At 38.5% G+C, this 12729-nt stretch overlaps 1 protein-coding gene across 4 annotated transcripts in view; it reads right to left on the bottom strand.

The window, feature by feature from the left end:
- Positions 1–12729, bottom strand: part of TPK1 (thiamin pyrophosphokinase 1) — a 320623-nt gene that overhangs the window by 102558 nt on the left and 205336 nt on the right. For all 4 annotated transcript variants that reach the window (XM_074900881.1, XM_074900880.1, XM_074900883.1 and 1 more), the window contains one exon: positions 8559–8705. In XM_074900881.1, the coding sequence (XP_074756982.1) occupies positions 8559–8705 (147 nt within the window). The remainder of the gene's footprint in view (positions 1–8558; positions 8706–12729) is intronic.

The raw sequence follows: 12729 nt of genomic DNA, 5'->3' as shown, positions 1-12729 counted from the left end.
AGCTTGCTACAAAATCCCCATATAGGATCAAAGTCTTACGTGGAAAAAGACCCAAACAAAACTAGAATGAACTCACATACGTATGCACACTCCAGGTTTGTCCTGCTTAGTTACAGAAAAAAGATTAAATGAACTCACAGCAAGTGAAAATACTGCCGCAGCCTTCATGAGTTTACTGCTATCACCAAAACAGGAGAAAGTTTTATCAGCTTCCCATTGACCTCAGTTTAAGCACCAGCTCCTACTGATAAGTAAATGTCAAAGACAATCATTATACGTTTTGTGGCTGATCATCTAACGTAAAGCGGGCAACTTGTGCAGCAGAACTGTATTACAGTACAGAAAAAGATTAATACTACATTGCACACAAAATACAAAGTATCAGAGCCCTGTAGAACAAGTTTGTTAAAGGTGAGAATGAAAACAAGGGTTAAGACTTCAAAGGAATTACAAATAATTGACAAGTTTGGAAAAATCCCAACCCTAAGAAAATTAGCTTTGTAACAAAACTTCTTGTGCTTTCCATAAAGCAGCAAAACAGATATGATCATATTAACAAGATCATATTACAACAGCTAGGGGCAACAACAGAGAGCAGGAACCTCATTGGAAGAGCTTTATTCAGGGTCAAGATTCTCCTAGATGATCATCCATCACCTGCTGTAGTAACTAATTAAAAATCTGGACAAAGACTGAAAAATTTTGAGAGCAGAACTGTTGAAACTTACCAAACACCAGTTATTGATTCAGAATCAATACAACTCCAGAATTTAGAAGTACATAAGCTATCTAATTAGATTCCTTACATCATCTTCTCCTGCAGACAACTATTAAGATGTGAATTTAAAAACAGCTGTGTGATTAACATATCCTGCTATAGAGTATTACTTGTTTCTTAAGAATTATGAGCAGATGAAAATCTCATTTAGTAAAGACTATTCTTTCTCACTTGGTAATGATGCTTTGGTATTTTCCTTTCCTCTCTGAAAGATAAATATTTTTCCTAAACTTTAAGGATTTGGTTACAACTCCATTTACCTGCAAGGTAACAAATTGACTTAGAAATTTATTGTAATCTGTTTGACTAAGCAAAGGCTGTAGGACGAGGCTTATAAAAAAAAAATATTTTGCATATGTCTTCATTATACAGAAGTAGTCCATAACTATGTCATCCTCTGAAAAGAAAATCCATGAAAAATCCACATAATTCCAAATATTTCATACAGTTGATGCAAATTGCACTTTTAACTGTTGCTAAATAAACTGTTTGAAAGGATATGAGTTTGTCAAGAGGCAATTATTATTTCTAAGGTACTATATAATCTTTGTATATTTCACACTACACATTTGCTAATGCTGGAATGGAACTAAGTTATAAAGAACTTAGCTGTTAAGAGAAAATCCCACTAAAATTTCCCTTTTTTAACAGTGAGAAACAAGACGGAAAGTAAATCTTCCCCAGGTCAAGATGTGATTGACAAAAATGAACTAAATTTGGATCACTGATATCCAGTAAAACACAGAAATTCTGTGGTAAACATGAAGCAACACCATTTCATACCCATAAATTACCATGAAATAAACCTGAGTCACTTGGACCTGGAGCCTTTTGAAGGTCACATTTACACAGGCACACTACAAAAGCACATAAGAATGACTGAATGATCATTAGCCCAGCTGGATTTTCCCAGGGAAGAAGAAAATCACAGGCTCTAACTCTAAGAGTCTTATTTTAAGAACAGAAGTAAAGCTGTAACCAAATCCTCAAAGTTTCTTACCAAAGAAGGAAACTAAACTACCAAAATAGCAACTTTTTTTCTGACAAAACATTTAAATGTGCTACTGAAGCTCCGGGAGCACAAAAACTGTTTCTGCAAGGGTTTCTGTGAAGGAGTCAGGCTCACAGAGGAGAGTAAGACTTTTTTACTCTGGCAGTGTAAAAGTAAAGACTAATATTTTTACACTGTCAGTGTTTCTGTCCAGCTGAATGGCTGGCTTTCTCACAGAACTAGTCACAAAAAGATGTATTTATCAACAAACAAGAAGCTGTACATTTGCCAGTTCCACAGACGCCCATTCAAGTGACCTACAAGGAGCTCAAGGCACAGAGACTCACTGCTTTGTCAACTAGATTATGTTCCAACAGTGCCCTCTGAGAGCAGATACCAAACAGGAAAGACAGCCTTTCAGGACAATAAATATTTTAAGTACTAAATATCTGTTTAAATATTTTGTTTAAATATTAAATGTATGCTTAAATATTAAATATATGTTTAAACCCCTTCCTTCGCAACTGAAGGTCCCTTCCTTGGACTTTTTTGCAACTGAATCTACCCACAAAATGTACTAATGATATAGGAAAAGGAGACATTAAAGGTTATCCCCAAATTTCCAAATTCCAAAGTTATCCCCAGAAGAGGCACACTCGCTAACGATTTTCTCCACTGAGTGTCAGAGCAAGCCAGATCTGCCTCTTACATATATGAGTTGGTACAGAACTGATCTGGTATCTCATTCTTGAAGCTCCTGCGAAATACAAGGAACTGGCTGCCAGAAGAAAACTCAGAAGTTGAAGGTATATACCCTGAACTTTCCATTAAACTTCCACAAGCATGGACACAACCCAATCCAAACAATGCTGGCATACAGAACTGCAGCAACAAACTCCAGTAAAGTTTCCAGTCCTGTACCTTCCCTCACTTCCATCTGTCGCAGTGTCCCCAGCTCAGAGAGATCTCCATGCCTAGTCACTCTGTCTGCATCTGTAAGAGAGTTCAGGTGACGCTCTCTGGACTTCGAGCCAACTGGCACAGCACTGCTCATACGCATATGGCTGTTGCCTCTTGCCCCCAAGACAAGGCAGTACCCTCCAAGTGCTTAGTAAGCAGTCAGTAGCCTGTGCTAACCCCAAATCGTGCCCAGGCACTGTCTGCGAGAATGATAGCTGGCTCCCACTAAAACTGTGCTTGGGACCATGCTAACTAATTAGCTGCACAGCCTACTGTAGGGCAATATTTATGTTAATTAAGGGCCTTATTAATACCGTTGTTACTATTACCATAATACTATGTTCCACCTCGGTGCAGAGCTGAGGATGTAATGGTGTTTTGTAAAAAACTAAATGAGCCTCACAGTACCCATTCAGAGAAGGACGTGGGTTTTATCCAATTTACAAACTAAGAGACTGTAAGATCAAAAGACTATACAATTTACTTCTCTCCAATGAAATGGTAGTAAAGAGCCAAGAATAAGGGACGGGACTCTTGGTTCTTATTGCTCATATTTAGCTGCTGGACTACTATCTATGATGTTAAATTATTCATCTTTTCTCACAGGGAAGGCAAGCATGCACTCACAAGAAAAGCTGTGCAAGAAAAAGGGTTATCAAAGTATTCATACACTCTTTCAAAAGAGTTAGCTAACTGACAAAAATATGCTGCTGTAACACATTTTCATGTGTAGGTAGCAATTCTTCTCTACATCCCAGGGCTGGAATCCTGCGTGGGGAAAACTGTACTGCTCAGTATAATGTAAAAGACAGGCCTCATTAACTCTTGGACATCTTCTCATTTCTTGGTCATAAATCCTATTACCTTGTATTACAAACTGCCATAAAACTCACAGATAAAAGATAATTTATGCTCAGTGTACAGAAGCTAATGTTTCTGCACTCCTGAGAAGCACACAACCAGAAAATGAGAAAGTATGTATGTGAAACCTTAAGCCATTCATATTGAGCATGGCTAGCATGATAAACATGACTCTGAGGGCCTAATGCTCTTCAGCCAGGGTATATTCTAATGGTAATTGATATTACCAAAATTTCAAGCATAAAATGTATGGACTATTGTATAAAATGTGCTGCTCATAAAGAGTTATTACTCATTAAGAATTCAGACTTTCCTCCCTCCCCCCACTACAGAAAGAAATATGATGGCTATTCAGTATAGAGATACTCTTTTTTTCTTTCTTTTTTTAGGAATTCCAGCTATCACATTAGAAGATGCTTCAGAGCAAGCATCACCTCCTGGAATTTTTAGAGTCTCCCTGTTTCTGACTCCTGTCCTATTAGTGTTGCATGGAACACAAAAACTAACAACCCTTGGAGTTGGCAAAAATCAAAGGCAGCTCAATCTCTTATTTGTTTTTGTTTTTTTTTCTCTGAAGCAATTTAAAGTCTTCAGACTTTGGCACTGATTTTAACTGTGTTGGTTATCTGCTTAAAGGAATATTTTGCATTAGTGAAGACTGAGCAAAACATGCATTAAATTTAGGCTGTTTGTCATTAGTTTCCCTTTCCCATTCAGAGGAGAGAAAACCTTTCACTGTCAACTTCCAACTTCTGTAGTTATGAACTATGTTCTCATTGCTTGGACCCTTCCATAAATGCACCTCATTTCATACCTGCTTTCTTGTTTAGTTCCATCACTCTTCGGAAAAGATTAACTTTGCTCACAGGGTAGAAGGTGGTGGTGCAGACTCCCTGGGCCAGGTTGTGATGTCAGGACCAGCTAGCATTGTGTTCTTGTTTTGGCTACGAGTGCAGTGAGTTGGGATAATCTGGTACTGGTTATGGTACAGTGAGTTAGGACAATTAGGCACTCCCTAACCCTACTGGACACTCCTGTTGCCTGGACTGTGGCCAAACCAGGAAGGTGCCAGAATTACCTGTCAAGAATTGTGGCCAGAATGGAGATATACTGACTAAAGTCCAACATCTTGTGATCCTATAAATAGCAATCCTAAGTGAGACCCTGTGAGCTCTCTGGAATCGCAGCAGGCTCTGACCCAGCATCCCCTGAGTTGGGATGACTTTCAGGGTAGATCTCACAAAGATTTCCAAAATCCTACACTGATAGATGAGGACAAAGAAAAAGGGGTCAAAGATTGTCTACTGCCAAATGCTGACAAAGGAGAGTAGTGAGTAATTCACTACAGTTAGATTTCACAAGGTTTCAAAGATCATTTGGTACCATTAATTTTCTACAATTGGCAAAGAGAGAAATATCTTGATCAATAGGTTAACCTCCATATCTCTCTGTGTGTGTGATGTGATTTAGATATCTTCGTAGTCTTGATTACAGCAAATTTTCTTAATTCACCCTGATAATTGGCTGCTGATTAAGTATTGATAAAAATCATATAACCTAATCTTGTGATTTACCATAATAATGTTAATAAATCTTAAATCGCTCCTACCTCAGAGTTGTGTAGGATCCATAATCACTCATTCCTTGACAAATTGGGGCAGTAACTCAATGGCAGGTTTTCCTTACCCTTTACATGAATTCCATTAAACACAAACCATTGACCAAGTCTGAGACTGTCTGGATCCAGCCTCACCTAGACTCCCCTTTGAGAAGGAGTTTAAAAATTAAGGGGATCCATTCTGAACCTTGTGACTCAACAGGAGAGTCTCCCTGACAGTTTTGCATCTCTGCTCTCTATGAAAGTAATCCTAAATGGATTCTAACTTGATTTTCCTTTGTAAGTTTCTTCCATGTAATAAGTAACAGAGTTAACTTTGCCATCAAACTTTGTTAAGTTTCACTTTTACAACATCATATTAAAATCACTTTTGCTAACACCTTTGATGGTGTTTCTTTAAGCTATCTAAAACACCCACAACACCTATATTGAAATTAATTTATCTAAAGGTAGATACCTACGGTGTATACCTAGATCTCAGCCTACCACCCAACTTCTCCATAGAGTCCATGGAGACAGGTATTTATGGGGTGTAATTCTTCCTATCTTTTTTTAATTCTCCATCTCTCAGCATAGTTCATTCTTGAATGTCAGAAATTAATATAAAATATCTTACTTCCTTGCAGTTTTCTTCATTTTCCATGCCAAAACATTTTTATCAATATATTAAAAAAAACTTGCACTGTCTGTCCATCTATTTCCCAAGAGACACCAATTACCTTTACATTCATTACTAAGATAATTTTACTGGCTGATGAAAAAAGGCTTTGTTTACCTGGTCCTCCTTGCTTGGTAGTCTGCAGTGGATCCCAAATCAGGCACCGTTCTTGCTGTCTTCCTCTATCACCCTGAAGACTTTTAGCAAGTCTATCAGCCCTTTTCCTACAATACTGTGGACCCTTTACAGGTCTGTTAAATATTGACATATTTCTTCTGCCTGTACCCCTCTATATCAACATTGCAATATTGTGAAATAACTCTCTTTCAAAGCAATTACTTAATAGATTTTACAGTGTACTGGGCAATCTACTCACACCATTTCCCCCTTAGTTTCTGCATTAGTAACTAAAAATTCAGCAGCTTGACTTGTTATTCCCCTTTTTGTCCTTCCTAGGGTTGATATTGGATTACCAGTTTATCTGTTCCATCAAAATATTTTAGCCTCTGCCTAGGTACACATGATAGAGAACCAATACTAGTCTCCCACTATAGTGAACAGAAGGCTAATGTTATTTTGAATCAAAACCATGGTTATGTTTTGCTCATATATTTTATCCAGAGAATCCAATAAAGATCAGATTCTTCTTCCTCAAGAGAGAAAGGTTTCAGATCTACATTTTATAGAAAAAGCAACATGCTCTTAACTTTATGATTTGCATTAGCATTTGAATCTCAAAACCTTGCTTCATTTGTTGCACAGTTTCCAGACTTGCATTTCAAAAAGTCAGTGGGTCTCCCACTGTGTTCAACTCCCTCCTACCTTGATTTTAAATTACAAAGGGGAGAGGGGAAAAAGAGAGAATGTCATGATTGTGGCTGTTTACAAGAGAAAAATATCACGCTGAACTCCATACAAAAAAAAAAAAAAAGAAGAATACTTGCAAGCTTCAGATGTTTCTTGCAGTATATAAACTACTCACTTGATTTCCATCTAAACTATGCAGGATTAATGTTATTATCTGGAGGTGCCATGACAGTTGACTGAAGATGGTGACAGTGACAATTTTAAGCCAACAATGAAAAGCAATTTTGTGTCAAAGTCAGCATTAAGATTGTTTAAACGGCCTGCCCCCTATATCTGCCCTTTATTTCTGAACGCTAGAAACAGCCTGAAGTTACAGAAGTCAGTTACTGGCAATGCAGACTGACAGCCAGGAATGGCAGAAAAAAATAACATCCTGTGGAACTCTCCCCATCAACAAAAAAGTGTTAAATGCTTTTCATACAGCATCACTAAAAACAGAACTTAAAGAAGTTTCCAGCAAGCCACAACAATTAGCAACCTCCCTGTTCTATTTAAATGCACAGATCATATTTTTTTTTTTCAAGTTGCAAAGGGTTTAATTATTCATTGAAGACTCTTCTGAAAGCAACCTTAGGCATGGCATTTTAAAGCCACATGGAAAAGATGAATGAAAACAATTAAAAGTCTTTCCAGTCCAAGTAAACGTTTTGCAAGCTAAACTGGGAATTCTCCACATTATTTCAGCTTTTCGATATGTTCTTAAAAATATCCTAAAATTAGGTTACAGTGGTCAGTGAAGTACTGCACCCACAGACCAATCGGAAGTGAGTTACTCCTCACGTTCAGATTTTAACCACAGTTATCCTTTAGCCCTCTTTCCCCCTCACTCTGCTGCCTCTATCCATTTAGCTGTGCAACTAATGATCAGTCATTCATCGTCATACTGGCAAATGAGCTCCTGTGCCTACTATCTTTCCTGCAGACACAGCGCTTCAAAGTTGTTAATGTAGCATCTGCCCCTGTGGATTTAAATCTATAATCTCATAGAACCTTATTATTGCTTTTCTCAAATACAATGAAGCATGTGTGGTACAGGGTTTTGTCAAATTTATCTGTGAATGTCTTTTATTTTAAGGAAATAAGCTTTCCAAGATAAAATGGGAAAGGTAGTTAAGCTTCTAGAAACCCTGACATCAGGAAAAGATATTTCCAAACGAATAAATGAATCACTGTTAGAGAAGACTCTTTGATGCTTAAATTTACTTCTAATTTAAATCTTAGAAGCAGAAGACCAGCAAGATCTTTTGTGTGTGTTTTTTAATGAATCAATAAATGGCATAACAGACCTGAAAAACCACCAGAATAACACATTTCAAATAAATTCCCTTGTTGATGCTAGCTGGATTCCCATCATAATGAACTGCACCACTCAGACCACATAAGAGCTCTGCCTGATGTGTTTGTCAGGAAGTCCCTAATATCCTCGCCTTACATCTTTCTTTTGCTTCTCTTACTGCAGACACCCTTACTGCTACTCAACATGCAAAAGGATGGTGTCCTAAATTGAAACTTACCAGAATATAATTAAAAAGTTGTTTTATTTTTTTTCATTTATAATCAAAATCCTCTATTTACCCAAATTCAGTTTTCATACCTTCTGGATTTCTATGTTCCTCACCTTTTAAACAAATCTATCCTAAACAAATCAAACACGATCTTTTCCAAGACATCATTTACTGTCTATTTCCCTGCCATATATTTTATATTTAGGCTCTGACTCTACAGGTCACAATTAAGAAAATGAACATTTAATGGTGCAAGACCTACAGGGTCAGGGTGGGTGGAATATCAGTTTTATTATGAAGTAACTTCTCACAACACTTACAGGTTGAAGCAGGTAAATCAGCGAGCACTCCTGGATAACTATCACTGGAAAAGGAGTGATATTCGTTGCATGAAAAAGCGTCTCCACTGATGCCATCGTTTGGTCAAAGCGTCCTCCAAGTCCACCCAAAGTCACAATCACATCGATCTGAAAGATAAAACAAAAAGAGTCACCAAAAAAACTTTCAGGCATGATCTTTAGACCCTGAAAATCATCAATAAAATCACTTGGGGAAAAAAAAAAAAAAAAAGAAGAAGGAAAAAACAACTACTGACGATACAAAAGCAAATGTCAAATACAGTTATTTACTTCCATTACCGATAAATACCATTATGTGATTTTTGAGGCCGAGTATTAAATCTCAGTAAATTCATGGCCAACATGTGGTACTTTTAAAAAGGACATAACTGTTCTCCCTAAAATACAGGCCACTCTTTGCAGGTAGTTATCTGTCTGTCCTGAATATATAAAGCCTAAGATATATCACTCCACATCTAAGCTCCTCAGCTAAGAGTGGTATATCTGAGCCTTAGTATCCCCAGATCTTACAATCATTTCAGTATTACCCTCACAGTTTACAGAGCGAATAAAGGAAATTTCAGGTTAGGGCCATTATATGTCATTCTCGTTCCTGCCACAAAGCGTTTTAACGTACAAACGAACCCGCTCACGGGCTGGCTCTATTCACGCTTCAAAGCACTACTGAAGTAGGAGGTTCCATCCCAAGCGACTGGGACATCACGTCCCAGCTGTCAGGGACAGGAGCTCTCTCCAGTCCCAGTCCCAGGCCGGCAGAGAGCACCGCCCGACTGCTTGTAATAGGCCACGAAGTCCGACTGCTGCTGCTCAATTCTCTCACACTCCATCAAGACTCTGAACACTTCATTTCCTACGAGCAGAAAGGGAGCATTTAAAAGCCCTGGTTAAGAGCTTTTGGGTCCTCAGATAAAAGGTCACTGAGTGCAAAGTATTATTATTATTACTTCTATAATGTGGATCAGTTACATTCAGTAATTGTATTTTAAAAAGATACCACTGAGTAAGTCCTATCTAGAGCCTTAACACATTGCAGCTCTAAAGTCTTTAGAAGCTGCCTTGACAATGGCCATCTGGTGAAGTTTCCAACTTTATAGGGCTTAAGTCTATGGCTACTGTGATTACATGAAATTTTACTCAACCCAGGAGCCATATAATGGTGCTCTGTGTCTCTGGAATGATGTATTAATAGCATCAGCTTCTATTTTTATTACCAGGGCTAAGGCTTTATGATTCTGTTGAATATTGGTTCGCATGAAAATTAAACTCTCTTCCTTTTGGTGAAGAATTATACTGTCTTTCTCGTCACCACCAGGAAAACACTTGAGAAGCCAGAACGGATCAATATAACATATTACATATTAGCAGCAAACACTGAAGCAAAAAACCTGTTCTTGTACTGCAGACAGCATGTATTTTCTGTGCAGATTACAGATCACACAGACCTAACATACAAACAATACAGTATGAATGGTAGGAAAACCTATCCATAAACAGGAGTTAAAACAGCAAAAGGTGAAAAACTTGTTCCCAGCTAAGCCATAATACATTTTTTATTGATTCCAGTGTAGAAACAAACTGCTTTTGTTTGACTGGCGATGACTGATTTAAAAGGGTGGATCAATTAGCTGAAAATAATACTACTAAAAAGAGCCACCACCACCAGTTCCTTACCAGACAACCAGCAGTAAAAATGCCCCCCACCCCAACAGAGGCCATGGGAAAAATCTGTTACTGGACCCACAGTGAAGCTAAGGTGGCTTTGCAAAGCATCAGGATTCTCATGTATGTTGTTCTTCTTGTGAGCAATGAGAACGAAGCTTAAATATTAGCCTAACCTAGCCCAGCCTTCAAAAATCTGTGCAACTACTGTACAGTTTCTTGGTATATACGTCTTACCATACGTGAACTTGTCTGTTTTGGCATTGATGTTTTCTACAGTTTAAAAGGTAAGAATGAAGGAAACACAGAGTTTCCTCTGACTTGTAATTAAAATGATGCAATAACATTCTGAATGTGTCTCCTTTCCCATGTAAAACTGTCAGTATGTCAGAAAAATCCTGCTCTGTTATTCACACGTGTGTATTTACTGTGAAGCACAGGACCTATCTCAAACAACGAAGTGCTCAGTGACTGCAGCTTTTTGTGACAGAGATTGCCAGAGTACTGCAAGTTGAAGGAAAACATACCAAAAAAAACCCCAAAAAACCCCTTCTGTATTTTAAAGTATGACAGAAGTGATCCCGACATCCTACTCCTTATTCACTAGCAACAGCACAGTGATCTTGTGGGCTGGTTGCCAAAAAGTAAGAAAATAAAACCAGTCTAGCATGGAGTAGATCTGTTGAAAAGGCATTCACAAAACAGAGGCTTGGGGTTGTGGTGTGTTGGGAGAAGGCTAATAAAGATACCTGAAAAGTGAATGTAGCTATTCTTTAGGGTTTGCATCAACTGTGAAAATGAAAAACAGAAGTATGTGACAGGTACACAAACAAACCCAGCTGGAGTATGAGAGGAGCAGACAGAGAGAAAAGCCAAACTTCTGCACTTCTGTGATGGTTGACAGTCCTGCCTTTCACGGAACAGTCTTGGCAGCAGTGACAGGCATCCAGACATTGTAGGACTTTTAGAGACACTTTGAAGTTCTAGGTATACACACTTTGTTTATTTAACAAAACCACAGAGGTGCTAAGTCCAACAAAAACCTGAAGACCCTTTTCATCTCAAAGCTATCAACTTCATTAAAAAAAAACCCAACAAAAAACACAAAACAACACAGCCCAGAAATCACAAACTAACAAAACATTCAGTTCCTTCCCTGCAATCACTGCTCCTCTTGCTCTGCCAAGCACTTAAGAAAATGGATGTGCCATGAAAGCACATACACGACTCTTGGTCATTCCAGAACCTAAGACAAAGTGAATACCAAAGCACAGGACATTTATATATTCCCACACTACAGCCTGGAAAGGCCGTTTATTTTTCTACTATGATTTCCTGTGTAACACAGGCTACAGAATTATACTGTTGCTGCTAATCAGCCCAGCAGGTAGCATTTGACTAACACACTGTACTTCAATTGAAATGTCCATGCTTCACTTAAATGTCCTGTCACCGCTCCCCTTACACAATTTGTTTTCACACAGTGTCATTCATTTCCTGAAAAAAAGGGTATAAAATCCTAAATAACTACAAAGAATAGCTTAGATATTTGCAGGCACAGTGTAGAGGGCACCATATTCTCTTAGTCTATCTATAACCTGACTTAAACATACAGGCTATCGAGCTTTAATTTAGAAAAAGCTGAAGATCTAAAGGTGGGATTCAGTCATCTCTGAATGATACACTTACACACTATTATCTCTTGAAAGAGTTTTAGGCGTCACTGCCAAATAGCAGGGCAGTTAAAGAAGAAGGGAAGCATAAAGAAAGACTATTGGCAATTCAGGGATGTATTTCTTGTATTTCTTCCTTCTCCCCTAAGATGTAATTTGGAGGGTGCGAGGGTCCAAGGGGAGCTGAAGCTGTCACCACATTAGAATGAAGTTGCTCAGGTTCCTGCTTCCACTCTCGGAGACTACCGAAATGGACAACTTGCTGTCAACTGTTTGCTGGCTTGCTAAACACTATTTTTCTGTGAAAACTGGTACAGCTGACATTCCCCTTTCTGGTATGGATGGGTTAAATACAAATATTTTCACTATATGATTGATGACTACGTTTTTAAGGAGAAGGGTGAAAGGACACAGGAGGTTGGGAACTGCCTGGGGTGGGTGAAAAGAGTGCACTATCTAGCTTTGTAGTGTCACCATCACCATGACATCTAAAAGCAAAGTCCAAGGCTTGAACTGACACCAAAGGATGCCCATTCTTTTCAGAACTGTGCTTGATAGCTCTGATAAGAAATCCTCTCCCCTGGGTACAGGTAGGGCTCTGGAGAGACAACTCAAAGGACTTTCTTCGACGTGAGCTGAGTTTCAGCCAGACAACTCGCAAACAAACATGCCAAAGTCTCAGAGAGGTGGGTAGGTGAAAGGGAACACATCTACCGACAACAACCAGCAGCACTGAATGAACCGTGAACAAGCCCTCCCCTAAAGGAAAAGGGGAAGGCAACAGGATGCTGTAAAAGCGC

Source organism: Athene noctua, chromosome 2, assembly GCF_965140245.1.
Source record: "Athene noctua chromosome 2, bAthNoc1.hap1.1, whole genome shotgun sequence".
NCBI lineage: Eukaryota > Metazoa > Chordata > Aves > Strigiformes > Strigidae > Athene > Athene noctua.
The sequence above is the reverse complement of the archived record's forward strand: the minus strand, read 5'-3'. Positions and strand labels throughout refer to the sequence as shown.